Here is a 23839-nt window from a genome sequence, read left to right as displayed (position 1 = left end):
AGAGAGAGAGAGAGAGAGAGAGAGAGAGAGAGAGAGAGAGATGGAACTGACCCTAGAATATTGAAAAATCTTGACAAAGAAGAGAATGGGAGGGATTGCTCTTTCCAATGTTAAGCTTACTATGTAGCTACAGTAATCAAAACAAAATGCTACTGGTGAGATAAAACACATAGATAATTAAAGAGAAGAAAGGACCAAGAAACAGATCCACATAAATATTTTAAAATATATTTTTACTGATTTCAGAGGGGAAGGGAGAGAGATAGAAACATCAATGATGAGAGAAATTCACTGACAGGCCACTTCTTGCATGCCCCCCGCCCCCCCACTGGGGACTGAGCCCACAACTTAGGCATGTGCCCTGACCGGGAATCGACCATGACCTCCTGATTCATAGGTCCATGCTCAACCATTGAGCCACACCAGCCAGACTATCTACATAAATATATTTAAATAGTATTTGAAAAAAACTACAAATCAAATTCTATAGAGGAAGAATAGTCATTTCAACATATGTTGCTGAAGCAATGAGGCATCCATAGGTAGTGTAGTTTCATTCCCCTAAAAATCCTCTATGCTCCTCCTGGCCTTTATGAACCTTGATGTCTTGTTTTTTTACCAGTATATTATTTTTTCTACTCTGATTTACCCTTGATGAAATACTGATAATTCATTCAAATTCTATCTCGTGCTCTCTTATTTGTCTTCACCCTATCACTGCAATCTTACCTACTCCCATATGAAATATTGCCAATCTTTATCTCTAACCTTTTACCTTTCCCTCACACTCTTCATCTCCTGTCTACATCTACAGTAATAGCATTCTCTCTGATTTCTCTGTATCTCTTCCAGTTTTTCTCCTCTCCAATTTATTTATCCTACAGTTTGCAACTTGAGTTATCTTTTCAAAATAAAACTCTGATTATATAATTTTTCTATTCGAAAGTATACAATAGCCCTGACTGGCACGGCTCTGTGGTTAGAGCACCGGCACATGAACCAAAGGGTCCCAAGTTTGATTCTGGTCAAGAACAAGTACCTGGGTTGCAGGTTCCCTGCTTCTGTTGGGGTGCATGTTTGAGGCAACTGATTGATGTGGTTCTCTCACATTATTGTTTCTCTCTCTCTCCACCCCCCTCCTTCTACCATCTCTCAAACATCCTCCAGTAAGGATTAACAACAAAAGAGTATCCATTGGTTCATACTACATTAGTATGGTACAGAACAGGGATTGGCAAAATGAAGTCCATGGGCCAAATTCAGCCCATCACATATATTTTTAAAAAATATATTTTATTGATTTTGTACAGAGAGGAAGGGAGAGAGTTAGAGAGTTAGAAACATCGATGAGAGAGAGTCATCGATCAGCTGCCTCTTGCACACCCCCTACTGGGGATATGCCCGTAACCAAGGTACATGCCCTTGACCGGAATCGAACCCGGGACCTTTCAGTCCCCAAGCTGACGCTCTATCCATTGAGCAAAACCGGTTTCGGCCCATCACATATTTTTGTAAATATATTTTTACTGGAAAACAGCATGCTTAGTTATATACTTACTAGAGGCCCAGTGCACAACATTTGTGCACTCAGAGGGGTTCCTCAGCCCAGCCTGCACCCTCTTGCAGTCAGGGAGCCCTTGTAGGATGTCCAACTGACGGCTTGCAGGCCTAAGCCATCAGTTAGACATGGGCACAGCCATCTTGTGGTGGCCATCTTGTAACGATGTGGGGGTGGCCATCTTGAGGCAGCCATCTTGTGATGACGTGGGGGTGGCCATCTTGTGGCAGCCATCTTGTGACAAAGTGGGAGAGACTATCTTGTCACAGCCATCAGGTGATAACATAGGGTTGGCCATCTGTGACAACATGGAGTGGCCATCTTGTGATGATGTGGGGGCAGCCATCTTGTGACGTGAGGGTGTGAGGGTCAATTTGCATACTACCTCTTATTATATAGGATAACCTGTGAATGCTTTTTTTTTAATTGAGTTTATTGGGGTAACATTGGTTCATAAAAACATACAGATTTTATGTGTATAATTTAACAAAATATCATCTGCACACTGCATCATGCACCCATTACTGGCTGCTTTCACACTACCACAGAGATGAGTAGTTGCAACAGAGACCAAATGACCCAGAAAGCCAAAAACTTTTACTATCTAACCCTTTATCCAAAAAATCCATACTCTTAGCATGGAGGGTTCAAAATAATTGGTCCATATCTTTTTTTTCCAATCTCATTTCCCAACACAAACTCTAGGCTTTTATAATATAGCAAACAGACAATTATCTTCTGAATAAAGCCACTATTAATTTTTCAAGAGGCTGTACTTGATAAATTGGATCTCAACGTATATTGAATAAAATTATAGTATTTACCAATTCCCACCTTATTATCAAATGTCTTATTTAAAACACACACAACAAATGTGAAAACTGATTCTAAACATAAACCATTCTCTAGAAACTATTTTGGAAATTAATAGCAAATGAGCCTTATAAATATCTCAGAGCACATAGAATGGTCAACAAGACGTTCTATTATGGAATGTAGGAAATACATATTATTCAGTTTGCTAGGAATTTTGTGAGAGGAGCACTGGATTTGAAGCCAAATGACAGGTGTGAGACTTAAGTTCAGATATGCAACTACAAGGGTTGCATGTGAGTTATATAATCTTTTCATGAAGTTAACTCAAATACTAGATCTCTAATCTATGAGTCATTATTATCTGTATCAATGACCCAGTATCATAATTATAAATTATATTTATGTAACACTTAAAGCTTATAAAGTAATTCTGCAGACTTCTCATATGAGTTCACAGAAATCTTGTGAGATCTGAAGGCGAGTATTTACTTCAATTTGTAAATGAGTAAATTAAAGCCCAAAGAAACTACATGTCTTGCCTAACATTACAGAGCCAATAAATGGCAGAGCATAGATTGAATCCAGGTCTCCTTATTATAGTTCAATAGTCTTCCCACTTTTCAATGCTCTCTAATGGCATTACAGAAAATCTGCTATAAGTCTGAAATAGTAAATAATTTTAAAAATAAAAAGCAGCCGAAACCAGTTTGGCTTAGTTGATAGAGCATCAGCCTGTGGACTGAAGGCTCCGGGGTTCGATTCCAGTCAAGGGCATGTACCTTGGTTTCAGGCACATCCCCAGTGGGGGCGTGCAAGAGGCAGCTGATCGATGTTTCTCTCTCATCAATGTTTCTAACTATCTCTCTCCCTTCCTCTCTGTAAAAAAAATCAATAAAATATATTTAATAAATAAATAAATAAATAAATAAAAATAAAAAGCAACATATAACCCTCAGTCTTTCCTCTACCTACAAGACACTGAACAGTCAGTTAGGGACTCTGGGTTTTACTAAATTGGGTTTTACTGCAAAGTTTACAAAGATTTAAAGAGTATTCTAAAATGGCCACACCTGAATTGTTAGTAGACAACAAGTCTACTCCATGCATTCTCTATTTACAGTGGAAAAACATGTTTGTATTAAAGTATTTTACTCTATATGGAACTTTGAACTGATGTCAGAAAATGTTTCTAAGCTAAAACAAAACAGACTAAGAACATCCAGAAAAGCCCTTAATAACAAATTGCTGTATGCTAGCCACGTGCTTTTAAAAAATTTATAAGACAACTTGTTAAAAGAATCAAAATCTCTCCTGGATTGAAATAGTGAATACCAGCCAGGACTGAAAAAGAAAAAAAAAGCAGCCTTGCAATTAATCAAGCCTGAGGACAGACAAGATAAAGCTGGTTCTAAAGTTAACAGGAAACTGTTTTTCCCAAGGTCATGAAGTAGTTGTAAAACATCATAACTACACTGTCTTCCAGTGATTACTGCTTTGTTACCAATAATACCCTCCAGCTTGCTTTATTGTTTTCATTTATTACTGGAGAAAGATACTCAATTCCTAAACCACCTTACATAATGCTGCACCCAACCCCTAGTTAATCCCCACTTCTCTCAATCTGCTTCAGAAAAACCAATTCAAAACTAATCCAGGCTTCCTTCAAATCCTCCTCAGAATTCTCCATTGGGGAGCCAAATTTGCATTGCTTCATCAAGAGGATGGGCATTTAAATACTTTTCTACCACTGCTGCATGAATATAATGCTCTAGAATTAGCAGAAAGTATAATTCAGAAATATGAATTAGTGAAACTTAATCATAACCATTTGTCATAAATGCTAACAGTTATTTCTCTATTTCTCAACTAGATGTCTTTCAATAAATAAGAAGTAATCATTGCCGAAACCAGTTTGGCTCAGTGGATAGAGCGTCGGTCTGCGGACTGAAAGGTCCCAGGTTCTATTCCGGTCAAGGGCATGTACCTTGGTTGCGGGCACATCCCTGGTGGGGGGTGTGCAGGAGGCAGCTGGTTGATGTTTCTTTCTCATCGATGTTTCTAGCTCTCTATCCCTCTCCCTTTCTCTCTGTAAAAAATCAATAAAAAATATATATATTCTTTAAAAAGAAGTTATCATTTAAAAAAGAAGGCACTTCCAAGTTTCCTCAGGAGTATACTCCCTCACTATGAATCAATTCCTGGTGGTCTCTGGTTGATGAAGCTTTAACAAGGAAACTAAACTACTCTACCGACCCAGCAATTTAAGACTGACAAATGCCCCTCTTACCTCCCCAAAAAAGAAACAACTTCTTAGCCTAAACTATAAAATCACTAAACACAAGAGATTTTCACTGCTAAGAAACATAAAACTCACAGAATTCTGCTGAATATATCACAGAAAACATCTGATCAATGATGCTAAAAGATATAGTATTTAACCAAAGCCAGATAACTACTATATCTACTGAGACAAAGAGCATATCATCAACTTGGCATCAAACTACAGATAAAACCAAAAGTATACAAATTATCTGATTTTTAATAAAAATGAGTCACATAACTCGAGCAATTTTATCTATCACCCATATTCTAATAATATGCTATACATAGTGTTCACAAATCCTTGTGTGATTTTCTAACTTTTAATTTTTAAACTTTAATATAGATTATCTAAAAGTAGAACAGCTCCAATTCTTCTGTAAATGGCATTGAAAGATAAAATGAATTGTTTTAACCATAGATCAAACTAACTTCATATTCATAGAGGCCATTAAGCAACCTAGAGAATTTAAAAGTACCTCATTACCAATAAGCTTTGGAAAATAGCATGTCCAGCTATTTTAAAGGATAACTCAACACAACTTTTCTAGACCTGCCTAGTAAAGGTAATGAAAGACAAAAGACATTATTACTAAAATCATGTTCCAATATGATCCTATCGGGCCAATATGAAATGTTTTAAAATCCACTAAACATGCTGAAACCAGTTTGGCTCAGTGGTAGAGCATCGGTCTGCGGACTGAAAGGTCCCAGGTTCGATTTCGGACAGGGGCATGTATGTTGGTTGCGGGCACATCCCCGGTAGGGGGCTTGCAAGAGGCAGCTGCTCGATGTTTCTTGCTCATCGACGTTTCTAGCTCTCTATCTCTCTCCCTTCCTCTCTGTAAAAAATCAATAAAATATATATTTTTAAATCCACTAAACAACTTCAAAACAATAAAGCAAAGTTATCAACTTCTAAGAACCAGTAGCTAAACCCCTACCTCAAAGATAAACTTCGGAATGTGGGGGTAGGATGAAGAATGAAGCAGGGGTGCTTTCAGCAGAAGCTTAAGATTGAATCGGAAACGTACCAGGCTGAGCCAATCACTGCTAACAAAATAATAGTCTTTATACATTGAGTGTCCAGATTATTATGATCTCTGAATGCATACTTAATAATCTGGCCACTCAGTGTATATATATATATGATGTGGTGAGTGTGGCCAGATGCTGAGGGCCGGGGTGCAGTGTGAGCCTCTAGGCCACCCAGCAGCACCACACAGAAGCTGGGCAGGCAACACACTCTCTCCCAGCAGCTCTTTGTGGTTCTGGTGGCTACAGCCGGGCTCACTCAGAAGAGGCCACGCAGGTGCGGGACGGGCTCTTCGTGGGTGTTTGGCACCTGAGTGCAGGGGCTTCCCCTGCGCGCTAGCCCTGGCATCCTAGGGGAGGGTAGCAGGGGGAATGAGAGCAAGCTCAGTGGACATCCTGCATTCTCACACCTCTGCCCCTTCCACCCCCACTCCCAGGTAGCCAGCAAGAGATCGAGGCACACTGCTGATGCCCACCATGTTCCACACCAACCCCCTGGTGGTCAGTGCATGTCATAGTGAGCAGTCAAACTCCTGGTCAAAGGACTGCCTGAGGGAATAATTTGCATATTAGGCTTTTATTATATAGGATATTAATACAATACTGATTCTAGAAATGGATAAAAAGAGCTAGAAATTCATGAGCTGTATAAAACCATAACAAATGCCTTTAAAAGGGATGTGGCAGCAATTATAGCAATTACATTCATTTAATATTTAGTGAGCTCTCATTAATGTAGCACAGACAAAAGATTCAGTTTATATTCCAGGTTTAATTACTTGCAGGTTTGATAAGAATCCCTTGTTCCTCTACAAATACATAAAAGTAAAGGCTTTAGATGCAGCTTGTTTCATGACAATTATGTGAATACAAAAAGGAGGAAGGTGGTAAGTAAAGGGAAGCAGGCAATACAAAGCGAACCCTGGGCGAAAGATAAGAACTAGATAAAATGAAAGAGGGAGGGTGACAAGTATTCCTGGCAAAAATACCTCAACCAAAAAGTCACCTCAACCAAATAAAAGTTTAAATTAAATTACATTATTTCAATTTATATTTACATACCATCAAGAGGCAAGTTTCCCACCTCCAAGTGAATTCTGGATTTAAGTGTGACATATAAAGCATACAATGGGCAATAAATCAAGAGCCAATCAATGCTAAGTAGAAGTTTATGGGAACACAAAAATATTAATTTGGCTACAGAGGTAATGCAAGCCTCCTGAGCTATATGCAGTGTCAATTATAGACCTAAAATGTAAACTATAAGATGTTGCTATATGTCAAATATCCTAAAGATAAAGGGAAAAAAGCTTTAAAAACAGTCTTATCACATTAGGCCCTTGACTAAGCTTAGAAAAAATAAGAATGAATATTTCTTCCTTGGGTATAATGTCAGTCCCAAACTAAAATGAATAAGCCATTGTGATGCCATTCCTTTGGATAATTTCATGAAAAGTATTTAGAATTAGGATACTTCTATCATGATGGATTAAGAACTATTATACTAGTTCTTGCAAATATTCATTTCAAACAAATATGAAACAGTTTTAAAATCACTTCTATACTAACAAGCTACCGTGTTTCCCCGAAAATAAGACATCCTCTGAAAATAAGACCTAGCGCATGGAAAGATAAGACATCCCCTGAAAATAAGACCTAGCGCAACTTTGGGAGAAAAAATTAATATAAGACACTTTTATTTTTGGGGAAACAGGGTACTAAACTAGCTCAAGAGAAGAGTTGTGTCTGTGTGAAATTTTAGTAACTACTCCAAGGTTTCCAAAACAAATACTAATATTTAAAGGGATTAACAAAATAACATTATTTAGTGATTGTAGTCCAAGATCTCAAACAATACTACAAATATTAATTACATATGCTCCGGAATTTCTTTTGAGTGGCATTACATATTAATATTATTTAGAATGTGGTTCATTTTCTTCTTGATTTAATTTTGGCACAGTGGTAGACTGAAAGGTCCCGGGTTCGATTCCTTGGTTGTGGGCACATCCCCGGTAGGGGGTGTGCAAGAGGCAGCTGGTCGATGTTTCTTTCTCATCGATGTTTCAGGCTCTCTATCTCTCTCCCTTCCTCTCTGTAAAAAATCAATAAAATATATTTTAAAAAATAAATAAAAATTAAAAAATAATTTAAAAAAAAATCAATGTGCTTAGTCAAGCAAACAGCTAATGAAATGGCATGACTGGAGCTTAGACCTGTAATGATGTTAATAGACATCTTTGCTCTTACCCTATAGGAACTTGGAAATTCAACCTTGGAAAACTTAAGTATACATATATTTAAAGTATTACGGTAGTTAGTCTAGACTGCAGTGTTTCCCAACCTTCTCTCATGATGAGAATCACCTGGTGGAGTTGTTAAAACACAGATTCCCGGATCCCAACTAAGAAGTGCTAAACTAGAATTTTTGGGAACATATAGGTAAAATTGTATACTTAACTAGTGCTCTAAGACAGATTTTATATACAGAGCACTAAGTTAGGTATGCAATTTTACCTATATGTTCTCAAAAATTCTAGTTTAGCACTTCTTAGTTGGGATTCGGGAATCTGTGTTTTAACAACTCCACCAGGTGATTCTCATCATGAGAGAAGGTTGGGAAACACTGGTCTAGAGAATGGAATCTAGGACTGAACTCCCAAATTTCATCCCCATGCTCCCTCACCTCCATTTCATTTAATGACTAAAAAACATTGCTGATTAAATGCATAAAGAATGGCAACATTTGAATAAATAGTCTAATATAGTGGAGAGTCCAGACAAGCTTAGAATTATATTGTTTTTGATGAAAGACAATTGTAAAACTTTCATTGGAAGGAAGTATCACAATGTGATTTTTAAAGTAAGTTACAAAATCAAAATATAAAAATGTAAATGTAGTGTCTAAGTACAAAAATTGGAAACAGTCTAAGTTAAATTTATAAAATGAATCATTAGTCAATAGATTATTACCCAATTATACTTCTATCCAGAGAGCTGCTTACTGGTTCCTGTATTGTTCTGGATCTACACTATCCAATACAGTAACCATTAGACATATGTGGTTATTGCATACTAAATTACTCAAAACTTCCAAAAATTAAAAATTTTAATTTCTCAGATACCATAGCCACATGTGGCTAGAGACTACTGTTTTGGATACCATTAGAATAGAACATTTCCATTATCACGAAGTTCTAGTGGGTAGCACTATTCTACATAAAATACAGTTAAAATGAGCCCCAAGAAATAACATATAATTCCAAATATACTGGATAAAATAAATGAGACATATCTATTTGTTTTAAAATATGGATGCTAAGTAGGAATAAAAGGACACATCCTCAAACTGATAAAGGACATCTAATCATAATGAATGGTGAAAGAGTATTTGCTTTACCCCAAAGATCAAGAACAAGGCAAAGATGTCCAGTCTCACCACTTCAAATCACCATTGTACTTGAGGCACTAGCACTTCAATAGTACAACCTTATTATCCAATCTCACCCCAATAAATTTAATAAAAAGAAAAAATTTAGACCCCAGTCACTGGTCTGCCACTGAGGATCAGTAACCTCCCATAAGCCCCCCTAGCTTGATGTTCTGAGCCTCAGCCTTCTTTCTGCAGGCTGCTTCTGCCCAGAAAAAGGAATCCTATGTATGTCCACTATCCAGAACCTCCACTCTTTCAACCCCTTTGCTGATAACAGTAAGGGTGATGATCTACTTCCAGCTGGCACTGAGTATTCCATATATCCATATAAGAATTCAACAGAAAAACAGCAGGAAGACTAAAAGGCACTTTCCCCAAACCTGAATGGGATAGTTAGCTGCCAGACAGCTCAGGGCATTTTATTGCCTCCTGTTGGCCAAACACCTGAACAGCTGCAGGCTATTCCCCAAACTGATAATGCTTCTGTACCCTATCCTTTGATACCTTACCCTTTGAAATGTATATTTCCACCTTGCCTTAGGACAAATTGTGTTAGAATAAAAGCAAAGGTCCTTGGTCAAGGTAAGAGTCTTTCAGTTCCTTTCAGCTGAAGCTCCTCTAACCCCCAATGCCTTTCAAAATTAACTTTCATCTCTGGACTCTAATCATCTACACATCAGCCCCTTTCTCCAGAATGCTGAACCCTTTATAAGGCTGGGAAAAGAACCCTGGCATATGAGTAGTTAAAAGAATTCTTAACAAAATGGATAAAGGACTTAAACATAAGACAGGAAACCATAAAAATACTAGAGGAATCTACAGCCAACAAAATCTCAGACATATGCCAAAGCAATTTCTTCAACGATTCCACTCTTAGGGCAATGGAAACTAAAGAGAAAATAAACAAATGGGACAACATGAAAATAAAAAGCTTTTGCACATCATCAACAAAACAATAAGAAAGCCCACTGCATGGGAGAACATATTTGCCAATGTTATCACTGATAAGGGTTTAATCACCAATATTTACAGGGAACTCATACAACTTAACAAAAGGAAGATAAACAACCCAATCAAAAAATGGACTTAAATAGACACTTTTGAAAGAGGACTTAAGAAAAGCCAAGAGACATAAGAAAACATGCTCAAAGTCACTAATCATCTGAGAGGTGCAAATCAAAAAGACAATGTAGTACCATCTCACACCTGTCAGAATGGCTATCAAGGAACAAATCAATAAATGACAAGTGCTGGCCAGGATGTGAAGAAAAAGGAATCCTCCTGCACTGCTGGTGGGAATGCAGACTGGTGCAGCCACTGTGGAGAACAGTATGGAGTTTCCTCAAAAAATTAAAAATGGAACTCCCATTTGACCCAGTGATCCCACTTCTAGGAATATATCCCAAGAAACTAGAAACACCAATCAGAAAGAATATATGTACCCTTATGTTCATAGTGGCACAATTTACCATAGGTAAGATTTGAAAACAGCCTAAGTGCCCATCAGCAGATGAGTGGATTAAAAAACTGTGGTACATCCACACAATTGAATACTATGCTGCAGTAAAAAAGAAGGACTTCTTACCATTTGCAACAGCATGGATGGAACTGCAGAGCATTATGCTAAATGAAATAAGCCAGTCAGGGAAAGATAAATAGGACATGATCTCGCTCATTTGTGGAATATAATGAACAACATAAAGTGATGAACAAAAACAGATCCAAAGACAGAGAAGCATCGATCATACCATCAAACTTCAGAGAGAAGGTAGGGGAGGGTGGGGGTAAGGAGGAGAGATCAACCAAAGAACTTGTATGCATACACATAAGTGTGATCAATGGACACAGACAACAGGGGTGTGAGGGCATGAGTGGGGAGGGGAGCAACAGGGCGATAAGGACACATATGTAACACCTTAATCAATAAAGAAAATTTTTTTTAAAAAAATTCTTAAAAAGGAAAGGAAGATGTTACTCTTTAGTGCTTCACATGTGATGACTAAAAATGTTGATATTGTGACTAAAATATAACTTTTGAACAAAAATAAATGAATAATAAAATATATTCCAATTAAATTTAATAACTTAATTATGAATAAAAGTGAATACTGGGAAACACGGAGGGTAAAAGCCTGCCTAGGAAAATTAAAAATATATATATTTAACACACTAGGTCCAATTAGACCCAACCCAATTTTCTACTTTTCCCAGTAATATCCAGGCTAAAAAAATTATTAGCAATATACATCAAAGTATCCAATTTACTTTAATAAACCTTATGAATCTTTATCAATGATTTGTCTAAATATATTTTAAAATTATCTCTAGCCTAAATTTATTTAATCTCTTAGGGTAAATAAGTTCTAAAAGCTAATATAACTTTTAAAAAATATTCTTATTTTTCAACTTGAATTTAAGAACTATTCTCTAGGCACTGTATGAAATAATTTTTTTGAAGAGAGAAAATAGGGAAAAAGAGTGACAGTTACTCACCCAGCTGCTTTGTTTTACACATTCTTTAAAATTTAACTTTATTATAAATGGTTCTATAGCTAGACTACCTTGGGAACTACTACTAATATTTATTCAGAGTAGTTACCAGAGAAAACTCAGAAATATTCTAAATAGGACATGTGACTTTCAGGAAACTTTTATTACCTTCTGAAAGCTAAATTTACATAGATCCCGATAAAATTGTTGAGTTCAACAGATAGATATGTAAATAGTCATCCACATGGTTAAAAACACCTAAAGATATAAAAATGCTTCTGTTAGAAAGGAGGGTATAAGGGAGGGAGGAACGGGGGAATGGGGGGATAGAGAGAGGGAAGAGAAGAAGGAAAAAAGGAAGGAAGGAAGGAAGGGAGGAAGGAGAGAGAGAGAGAAGGGAGGGAGGGAGGGAAGGAGGGAAGGAAGAAAGGAAGGAAGGCAAGAAAGAATGGAAAACATGAGCTAACCTTTTACAAAACTATGATTAAATTTGCTTTAGGTAAAAATGATTTTAAAAATGTGGAACCACCATAAAATTCAAGAATGTAAATAGTTTGTTTATACTTCAAATTTAATTCTCATACCTATTATTGGCTTTATAATAAGTTCAGGAAGGAACAAATCAAAAATATATTTATAACTCACATGGACATTACTTACCCACATTTGGAGGTTTCATATAATTTACAGGTAGTTCTGGAGGTCTGCCTCTGTGTAGAGCTGCAAAAGCGGACCCATTCCATAGTGTACTCTTACAGTCTATACAAAAAGATTCAAAGGTTAGTCACGGAGTAGAACAGTGTTGTTGTTGTTTTTTGTTTTAACTGCACTTCTGAGGCAAATGTCTAATTTCAATTTAATTTGTTAAAATATATTTCTTCCTAAGGTGAAAGGGGTGAATGGGGGGAAAAGGGGACATCTGTAATACTTTCAACAATAAAGATAAATTTTGGAAAATAGACTTTGTAATTGCTAAAGCCAAAATAAAAATATAATGCATGTATTTAATTATGTTTTAAACCATATGCATTATGACTAGTGAATACAAGTACCTTAATATATCATCAGGATATTTTATTCTGTGCAGATCTAGAGCTGAAGTTTTTATTACACATATATTTGAATCTCATGTAAATATCATGAGATTAATAAGGTTTTAAGTTTACATTGGTCCTTCTTGCCTTTAAGTTTATACATACCTACTTATACAAAACAATATAAGTAAGGATAAAACTACATACACGTATGCCAGATTAAATTCGGAAACATTTGTTCTCAGTGAATGCTCATGTTATGCAGTGTCTTCCATTTGTGCCATAATAGGTAAATGCATATCACATGATAATTGATTATAAATAGTTGTGTTTTCTGTCTGCCTTTTATGCTTATATCAAAAGACCAAAGCACATAATAAATATTTCTAATTCAACTTTGAAACAAAATATTCTACTACTCTCTTAAAAGCCTCAAATTAACTTTATTGAAGAATTTCCTTAAATTATAAAATAAGATGTTTAAACACTGGTATAATTTATGCAACTATTTATACTTGTATATTAGGATCTTAAAAAAATTATGATAATAATACAAAACAGAAATAAATTGGTTGCTAGACCTGAAGTATTTATCACACTAAGAGGTATCCTTAACATGTAATTTCATATGTCTATGTTCATAAAACACTATTTTATATATTATATATTAGGGTTTCATGTAAAAATTTAGGAAAAATATGTAAAATACTGGGGGGAAAAAGTGGGAGAGAAACTGTATTGAATAGGTACTGATAAATTGATATGCTTAATTGTATTTTTTAAATATACAATATTATTTGTCAATTTTTATACCTCAATAAAGCTGAGGAATAAAACCCCTTAAGCCCTCTAGCACTTTTTGATTATTTAAACAATTAACAACCTCTGGCCCTGTAGATCAGTTGGTTAGAGTATTGTCCTGATATGCCAAGGTTATGGGTTTGATCTGGGGTCCAAATCAACCAATAATTATGTAAATATTTGAAACAACAAATTTATTTATTTCTCTTTTTCCCCACCTGCTCTCTTTCTAAAAATCAATAATAGTAATGTGTTTGAAGTATATATTTATCAACTCTCAGAAAATAAAAAGTTAATTCCAGAAATAGCCAAATAATATGAAAAAAAATAAACAATTAATAAAACAATGGACCTACAGAAAGGAACTGCTAAAATTAAAAAGTAATTTTAAAAATTGCCCTGGTTGGTGTTGCTCAGATGGATGGGCATTGACCCATGCAATGAAAGGTTACCAGTTTGATTTCCGGTCAGGGTAAATGACCGGGCTGCAGACTCAGTCCCCAGTAGGGGGTGTGCAGGAGGCAGCAGATCGATGATTCCCTCTCACAGCAGTATTTGTTTTTTCTCTTTCAAAAAGTAAATTTTAAAAATACTTTAAAAATAATAATTTTAAAAAATAAATATTTTAATTATAATTTTATATAATATAATTTTCATTGACTTGTTATAAAATATTCTATGTGATTAGGATGATATCAAGACTCATAAATATTAAAAACATTGAAGTATAGTTTATACTATACTAATCAGAGCAGCAATCTTTTAATATCTCTATTCCAGAGATTTTATATCCTTTACCTCTAGTGCTTTACAAAAAGGACTCCTTTTAGGTCTCTAAACACTTATTTGTACTAAAAAAATTTGGTACTTAGAAAAGCATGCAAACATTTACTTAACTTAAAAATATGCTATTCTCCACTCACAACTCAGAAAACAGAAAATCTTACCTTTGGCATCCCGTAACAGAGACTGCCGACCAACACCAAGCAATGTCTGTACCCCAGGAACACTCTGAGGGATCTCCTTATCTAGTATGGGACCAATCCGCTCACAAATTTTAAGGAGGTAGTCTGGAGGAATGTGTGCATTGGCTGCCACCTAAAAACCATAAATAAAATACAGGAAAACAAAACATTAATCTATTCCATTACCAAACTGTTCTATCATAAAACAAAGTCCAATTTTAAGTACATTAAATTTTAAGAATAATATTTTGAATATTTAAGATGTCAACAAAATATAAGAAACAGCCACAAAATTTTAAATAGTATAATTTAAAGGACACGGCACTCTAGTACTTGATTTATCCAGTAGTAATGAACTGTTCAATAATCAGAGGATATAGATTCTATTTAAATGATAAGAATGAAAACAAAAGGTATTACTTTGAAGGAAAACCAACATGGCAGAGGGCAGAAATGGGGTGAGGGGAATTGCCACTGACCCAGCATGCCCTGAATGACTGGTGCCTTAAGGTAATGCAACAAGTTCTGCCATTGGGATCCAACACCCCAAGATGCACAGGCCTACCACCACTAAACATTGTGCCTGGCCCAGTGCCTCTGGATAAATGGCACTGCCATCTGGCAACCAGCCAGAAGCCATGACCGGGCCCTCCCCACCAAGACACATGAGCCTGCCTCCTTGGTGACCAGAGATCCCACAAAAGGAACTAAATGAAATTGATATAAGCAATTTGTGAGATAAATAATCAAAGTAATGTTAATTAGGATGCTCAAACAACTTAGAGATAACTACAAGGAAATTAATGAGATCTATAAAGAAGTTAAAAAAAAAAAAAACAGTATGAAAAATGATGTTGAAACCCTGAATCACAATCAATTAGAAATGAAGAGCTGAAACTGGTTTGGCTTGGTGGATAGAGCGTCACCCCGCAGACTGAAAGGTCCCAGGTTCGATTCTGGTCAAGGGTATGTACCTTGGTTGTGGGCACATCCCCAGTAAGGGGTGTGCAGAAGGCAGCTGATCAATGTTTCTCTCTCATCGATGTTCATAACTCTATCCCTCTCCCTTTCTCTCTGTAAAAAAATCAATAAAATATATATTTTTTAAAAAAAAAATGAAGAATGACAGAGCTGAAATAAAAAATACACTGGAAGGATTCAACAGTAGACTAGAAGAAGCTAAGAACCAAATCAACATTTTAGAAGACAAGGTAAGAAAAAACACCCATTCAGAACAGCAAATGGGGGGGGGGGGGGGGAATTAGCAAGCAGGAAAGTTTAAGGGAGCCATGGTATAACATGAACCCTCATGACATCCACATCATAAGGATGCCAGAAGGAGAAGAGTCTGAGTAAGGAATAGAGAACTTGTTTGAAGAAATGATGACAGAAAACATGACCTGGTAGAAAAAAAGTCATACAAGCACAAACAACACAGAGTCCCAAACAAGATGAACCCCAAAAGACACACCACAAGACACATTATAATTAAATGCAAACGTTAAGGAGAAAGAATCTTAAAGGCCATAAGAGAGATAGAAAGTATTTCCCATTAGATTGTCAACTGATTCCTCAATATAAACACATTAGACAACCAGGAAGTGGCAGTACATATACAAAATAATGAAAAGCAAGGGACTTAGGCCAAGACTACTCTATTTAGCAAGGATATCATTCAAAATTAAAGGTGAAATAATGAGGTTCACAGGCAAAAACAAAAAACTAAATGACTTTATTAGACCAAACCAGCAGTGCAAAAAGGACTATTGTAAGAAGAAGAAATAGAGAGAAGAGGGAGGAACATAGGCATACAGAATAAAAATAACAACAAATAAGTACCTATCAAAAATAACCTTGGGGCGGGGAAGGGGGGGCGGGGAATAATAACTTTAACCCTGACTGATTTGGCTCAGTGGATAGAGCATCGGCTGCGGACTTAAGTGTCCCAGGTTCAATTCCGGTCAAGGGCATGTACCTTGGTTGTGGGAACATCCCCAGTGGGGAGTGTGCAGGAGGCAGCTGATCGATGTTTCTCTCTCAGTGATGTTTCTAAGTTTCTATCCCTTTCCTTTCCTCTGCAAAAAAAATCAATAAAATATATTTTAAAAATATAACCTTAAATGCAAATGGCTTAAATACTTCCATCCAAAGACATCAGGTAGCTGAATGGATAAGAAAACATTAATCAGCCGAAACCGGTTTGGCTCAATGGATTGAGCGTCGGCTTGGGGACTGAAGGGACCCGGGTTCGATTCCGGTCAAGGGCACGTATCTTGGTTGCGGGCATATCCCCAGTAGGGGGTGTGCAAGAGGCAGCTGATCGATGACTCTCTCTCATCGATGTTTCTAACTCTCTATCTCTCTCCCTTCCTCTCTGTACAAAATCAATAAAATATATATTTAAAAAAAAGAAGAAAAAGAAAACATTAATCATATACTTGCTATCCACAACAGACCCATCTCAGTAAAAAAGACTCACAGAGAATGAAAGCAAAGGGATGAAAAAAACAATCCTAGGCAAATGAAAAACAAACAAACAAAACAAAAAAACGGGTAGCAATACTCAAATCTGACAAAGAAACTTCAACATGAAGGCCATAAAAGAGACAATGAATAGGGACCCTGGGGCACAGGGGGCAGTGGCACAGAACCCAGGAGGTGCAAGGCCAGATGTGGATTCTTACAGCAGCACCAGTAGGTGAGCCATGATGTGCAGCAAGGTGCTGAGCCACCAACAGGAGGGGAAGTGAACCAGGAGGGCAAGGCCCCATGCCAGACAGAGCCCCAAGCAGCGTGGGCAGGGCCAGAGCTGGAAACCCTGGTGGGGTGGGCAGGGCTGCAACCTTGTGCCTTTTCAACCTTGGCCTTGGAATTCAGAGATCAGCACTACTTCAATAGAGAGGAGTGGCAGAAAGTGGCAAGGCCACAGAAGGGATAGGAAATGTTGTGGCCATCTTCAGGAAACACAGCTGCCATGGTCTTTAGTAACTATCCTATCTAATAAAGAGGGAATATGCTAATTGACCCTCATGCCATTGCAAAGATGGTGGTGCCCATAGACAATAAGGAGGGAATATGCTAATTGAATGCCACGCTCTCAAAGATGGCAGTGCCCATAGTCACAAGATCGTGTTGCCCAGTCCCCTCAGCTCCAACAGGGTGGCAGGTGTGTGGCAAGGCCAGGCTCACCCTGAGGTAGGCCCAGCCACTCTGCGTGCCTCCCTCCAGAGTCCCCTACCCAGTCCCCTCCTCATCTCCCCAGCCGCCCAGGACTGGCCCGGGGCACAGGCAAACCTCAGATGGCAGCTGCCCAGCCACCCAGGGCGGCCTGAGACTCAGGCAACCAGGGCTGGTCAAGGCTGGCGCTGCCAGAAGTGGAAGCAGCAGAGGTGTAATGGGGACGTTGCCTTCCCTTGATTGCCATGTCGCCTCCCGCCCCTGAGAGCTCCTGGACTGTGAGAGGGCAGGATGGGCTGAGAGACCCCACCTCCAGGGCCTTCAGTGAACAGATAATCTCTGGTCTCAGTTCTACAAAAGAGGAAACTGAGACTCAAAGAAGGGAGCCTTCTGCCACCCACTTCTCAGACCTGACCCTGTGCAGCATTGTTTGTGTTGAAAGAAAAAGATTCAAAATGTTTTTAGATCTTTGCTATTTTAGGCAAGAAAGAATTTAGCATTGGGAATTGGTGCTTGGGAAATCATCAGAAAGCTGGAGGAGAGGGTAATAGACTGGGCCCCCAGGAAAGATTCCTTGCCCAGCGGGAGAAGTTGCCCCCTCTGCCACAACTGAATTCTAGGGACACTCTGGAATAGCTGTGACCCGGGATCAGGAAACTACTGCCCCTGCAAGTCCCCTCCAGCTCCCACAAAACAGGTCACTGGGCACTGCCTCTGCCACAACTGTCTGTGAACAGCCTGGATTCCGCTGCAGAAAACCTCCACATATCTGCTAACATGGTCACCAGCAGCAAACAACCCAAACTGCGGGGAGATGCCTCTGCCCCACTTCTGCCTTCCAAATACTGTGCAAGCACATCTGATTGGCAGAAACGAATTCATAGCCAGAAACCTAGCTGCAAAGGAATTTGGGCAATTTCAGACTTTCATCTAGGAGTGAGATCTTGCCAATGTACCTCATGTGCCTGTTATGGATAAAAATGGGGCTCGGCTGGTGGGGCTCAGTGATTGGGCATCAATCTATGAAACAGGAGGTCATGATATGATTCCTGGTCAAATTTCAGGCTTGATCCTCAGGAGGGGTATGCAGAAGGCAGCTGACCAATGATTCTTATCATTGATGTTTCTATCTATCCTTTTCCCTTCCTCTGAAATCAATATTTTTTTTAATGGGGTCATGCTGAATATATGTGTTGTAATGAATTTTTCACTCCATGGATCACTAATATCTTTCCTGTTAAAACCATAATTAGAGAACATTATTTATTTATCATTCACTTTAATTGATCTCAGAGAAAAGAAGGGAGAAACATTGTTCCATTGTTTCCTGCACTCACTAGACTGAGTATTGAATCTGCAACCTAGATATGTGCCCTGACTGGCAATAAATCTACCACTTTCTGGTATATGGGACAATGCTATGCTGGTACCCTGACCCCAAATTATACCCTCCAGAACTGTGAGAAAAATATATTTCTGTTGTTTAAAGCACACAAATTTATGATATTTTTATTATCGCTGTCTGAGCTGACTAATCTATACTAATAAAAGCGTAACATGCTAATTACACTGGGTCAACGGTACATCTTCCGGTCATCCTTCTGGACAAACCATGGTGGCAGAAGCTGAGACAGAGATGGTTAGGGGTGATCAGGCTGGCAGGGGAGCAGTTAGGGGCAATCAGGATGGCAGGGAAGAGCAGTTAGAGGCAATCAGGCAGGCAGGCAGCGATTAGGAGCCAGCAGTCCCGGATTGAGAGAAGTATGTCCAATTGCTGGTTTAGGCCTGATCCCGGAGGCAGAGAGGTTAGGAGTGACCTGGCAGACAGGCAGAGTGGTTAGGGGCAATCAGGCAAAAGGCGGCAGGTGAGTGATTAAGAGCCAGTGGTTCCGGATGGAGTTATCGGGCCTAAATATGCAGTTGGACATCCCCTGAGGGGTCCCAGAATGGAGAGGGTGCAGGCCGGGCTGAGGGATCCTCCCCCCCCCCCCGCCATGCATGAATTTCATGTACCAGGCCTCTAGTATAAATGAAAATAAAAATGTACATGTCTACCATTACATAGTACACACATTGACATATTACCACCACAAGATAAAAAAATAATTTTGTAAATCATCGCTAATGATCACCGTGAGGCAAGAGATTATGTATGTTTGAGCAATATTTGCTCAGTGAATCAATAAATGAATAAAAACCAAAGTAATGTCTGCCAAAGTATATCTTTAAGCAATATCATATGAATTCATAAAAGAAAAACCACAGGTTCTTATATCAGGGTGCCTTTTTCTTTTCTTAAAAAACAGGCCAAAGATGTACAATCCAACATGTATTCAGAACTCTTGGAATAAATGATTCTGTTGTGATTTTAAAAAATTATTTCCTGACCATTATCTTTGTAAGTACCTTCAAAAACCAATTTTAATCTACCAAAATAATTGGGGCTTAGGCTATAGGTCATGATTCTTAGAAAAGAATGGCTACTTAATCTGATTATTTTAAACTAGAGGCCTGATGTACAAAATTCCTGCAAGTAGGCCTTCCTTCCACCAGCTGCCAGCACCAGCTTCCCTCTGGCACCCAGGACCCCAGGCTTCCCTCCAGACACCAGCAGGCACCAAGGACTCTGGGCTTCCCTCACAGCCCCGGTTTTGTCCAGAATGACAGAAGGATACCCGGTCTAGTTAGCATATTACACTTTTATTATTATAGATTATTATAGATAGATGTGAATTTACAAGGTTTAGTTTCTAGATTGAGCAAAGTATCAAGCAAATTCTTTAATTAATATCCAAGATGGTGGCTTAGGTAAACACACCTAAACTGCTGCCATGCACAACAATTTCAAAACTACAACTAAAAGACAAAACGTCTATCACCCAGAACCACGGGAAAGCTGGCTAAGTGGAAGCTCTACAACTAGACTGAAAGAGAAAGAAGCAATCAGGGCACAAGTGCTGAAAAACTGAGGTTGGGGTGCGCGCGATACGGGTTGGTGGTGGATCCCGGCTGGTGGAGGGCGTTGCTTTCTTCAACCCAAAGAGAGACAAGCCCCCAATCTCTCTGAAATCCAGTTTCTGGAAAGAAGCTGGACTGTCTGCCATCGGGTCAGAAAGTGAAGGTGGCTTGCTTGCAGAGCTGCGCTCAAGAATAATTGTTTGCTGTGCTGGGGCGCAAGACGCAGGGAAGCAGTCAGAGAGGCAGAGATGGCTGACTGGCAGCCATCGCTGTTTGCCACGCCCTAGCCTAGTGACGCCCTGAGACTCCACCTCGCACAATCTACAAACACACCCAAGCTCCAAGCAGCTGCTTTTGCATATGAATGGTCTTCTCTATTGCAGTTTAATCGAGCAAACTTGCAACCTGGTAGACAGCTCCAAAGCCTCAAAGCTCCAAGCAGGGAGGAGAGGACTGTGGTTCTCATCATAACTCCTGTGGCCTCAGACAGTAGCTGCACTGCACTCCATTGGAGATCCAGAAGCCAGTATACCTAATGGTCAGTATGAGACACCAGACTTCAACTCCTCACATCCATAAGTGACACATTCGGGAGGCGGACTCAGTGAGCACCAAGGTCCCACTGAATCAAGGCCTGCACCATAAGCATGTCTCTAGCGCAGCAGTTCTTCCATTATAGACACAGCAGGTCTTCACAGCTAATTGGCCTGGAGGTCAATTCCTCCCAGTGTACCAACAGCAATCAAGGCTTAACTACACCAAGACTTTGCACTCAACCCACAAAGGGGTGTACCAAGAGCAACCACCTCGGTGATAGGGGAAGCTGAGCTACTGGCCCCTATAGGTCACCTACCACAAAAAGCCACTCCATCAACACAGGGAAGCAACCAAAATGCGGAGACACAGAAGCATATCACAAATGGGAGAGATGGAGGAAAGTAAACTACTGGATGACACAGAGTTCAGAATCACATTTATAAGGTTACTCAAGAATCTTCTAAAAACCTTTGAGAAACTTAATGAGACCTCCAAGGACCTTAATGAGAATACCAAAAAAATGGAAAAGGACCAGTCAGAGATTAAGCATACAATGTCTGAAATAAAGAATATATAGAAACTCAACTGTAGATCAAAGTACCCCAAGAGTCAAACCAAAGATCTGTAATGAGGAAACAAAAAACACCCAACCAGAGAGGCAGAAAGAAAGAAGAATCCAAAAGTGTGAGGATAGTGTAAGGAGCCCCTGGGGATGGCTTTAAGCGTACCAACATCCAGATTTTTGGGGTGCCAGAAGAAGAGAGAGAGCAGGATATTGAAGGCCTATTGAAAAAATAATGACAGAAAACTTTTCCTACATGGTGAAAGAAACAGACTTACAAGTCCAGGAAATGCACAGAACCCCAAACAAGAGAAATCCAAAGAGGACTACACCAAGACACATCATAATTAAAATGCCAAGGGCAAAAGACAAAGAGAGAATCTTACAAGCAGCAAGAGAAAAAAAGTTAGTTACCTACAAGGGAGTACCCATAGTTTCTCAACAGAAACTATGAAGGTCAGAAGGGAGTGGCAAGAAATATTCAAAGTGATGAACAACAAGAACCTACAACCAAGATTACTCTACCCAGCAAAGCTATCATTCAGAATTGAAGGTCAGATAAAGAGCTTCACAGACAAGAAAAAGTTAAAGGAGTTCATCACCGCCAAACCAGTATTATATGAAATGCTGAAGGGTATTCCTTATAAAGAGGAAGAAGAAGAAAATGGTAAAGGTAAAAACTATGAACAACAAAAAGACATCAAATTCATACCTACCAACAAATGAATCTAAAAATCAAGTGAATAAAAAATCTGAAGGACAGAAAGGACTGGTGAATATAATAGAATCAGGAGCATAGAAAGGGAGTGGACTGATAATTCTGAGGGGGAAGAGAGTCTGAGGGGTGTGAGAAGAGATTGGATAAAAATCTTACACCTATGGATGAAGACAGTGGCAGGGGGTAAGGACATGGGATGGGGTGGGGAATCAGGTGGAGGGCAGCTATGGGTGGGAAAAAAAGAAGAACACCTGTAATAATCTGAACAATAAAGATTATATAAAATAAATAAATAAAACACATACACACACAAAAAAAATCAATGGAAAAATATCCTCAGGTGAGGATTAAGGGGAAAAAAAATCTTTCATTAATTTCTCACATCTCTAGTTGTTTCCTAAGCAAAAACTATATAGGACTATCAGTAAAACATATAGGTAATAAAGTAAAAGCAGCTAAAAACAATTTCTTGTTATTTATAGACACAGATGTCCTAAAATACTAATTTGTAATTCATTCCTTCAATATTAGGGGATTCCCTAAATATGCCTACATGCAAACATAGTTAGCACCCTTAAAAAATACACACACACCCACACACCCACACACCCACACACACACACATATATTAAAGGTATATAAATATGTGTGTGTGTGTGTACTAGAGGCCCAGTGCACAAAATTAGTGCACTGGGGGTATCCTCAACCCGGCTTGCACCCTCTCGCAGTCCAGGAATCCCCGTGGGGAGCAGGCCTAAGCTGGCAGTTGGACATCCCTCTCCCAGTCCAGGATCCTTCGCTCCTTACCACTCACCTACTCACTGCTCCTTACTGCTTGGCTCACTGCTCCCCCTGTGGGAGTGCACTTACCACCAGGGGAAAGCTCCTGTGTTGAGTGTCTGTCCCCTGGTGGTCATTGCACATTACAGTGACCAGTCATTCTGGTCATTCCACCTTAATTGTTGCTTAGGCTTTTATTATATAGATGCCTTAAAATACTGAATATTAACATCTATAATAGCTTATGCTTTTCTCCCCGACCCAATACTGCCTTGAATAAACGGTTTCTAATATCAGAGATTACTTTTCCATCAAGTAACTGCTATAGAGCATGGGGCAAAAGTAAGTTTACAATTGTGAGTATGTGAAACACAGTTAATTCTTATATTATTATTTATTAATTATTGTATTATTTTCCATATGAACAACTGTAAACCTACTTTTGCCATACCCTGAATTAGGGCTTTAATGGCATTTTATGTTTTACAAATTCTCTTTTCCTTATCCCATCTCAAGTTACTAAGGTTATAAAAATCTAACTAAGTACTCTAGAAATTACAATATATCTAGAAATATGTAATCCAGAAAATGGAAATTCTCTAATAGGAATTTTTAGAATTACCTCTTATTAAATAAAAACCTGTTAGAATTATATC

The 23839-nt window shown here is 38.6% G+C and overlaps 1 protein-coding gene across 3 annotated transcripts in view; it reads right to left on the bottom strand.

Moving 5' to 3' along the window:
• The window catches only part of BRWD3 (bromodomain and WD repeat domain containing 3), a 135123-nt gene that overhangs the window by 98742 nt on the left and 12542 nt on the right, over positions 1-23839 (bottom strand). For all 3 annotated transcript variants that reach the window (XM_036439828.2, XM_036439829.2, XM_045582376.1), the window contains exons 5-6: positions 14434-14584; positions 12312-12410 (exon numbers count right to left, since the gene is read on the bottom strand). In XM_036439828.2, coding sequence (XP_036295721.1) covers positions 12312-12410; positions 14434-14584 — 250 coding nt within the window. The remainder of the gene's footprint in view (positions 1-12311; positions 12411-14433; positions 14585-23839) is intronic.

This window comes from Pipistrellus kuhlii, unplaced genomic scaffold (genome assembly GCF_014108245.1).
Source record: "Pipistrellus kuhlii isolate mPipKuh1 unplaced genomic scaffold, mPipKuh1.p scaffold_m20_p_16, whole genome shotgun sequence".
Lineage (NCBI taxonomy): Eukaryota > Metazoa > Chordata > Mammalia > Chiroptera > Vespertilionidae > Pipistrellus > Pipistrellus kuhlii.
This window is presented reverse-complemented; position numbering and strand designations above follow the sequence as displayed.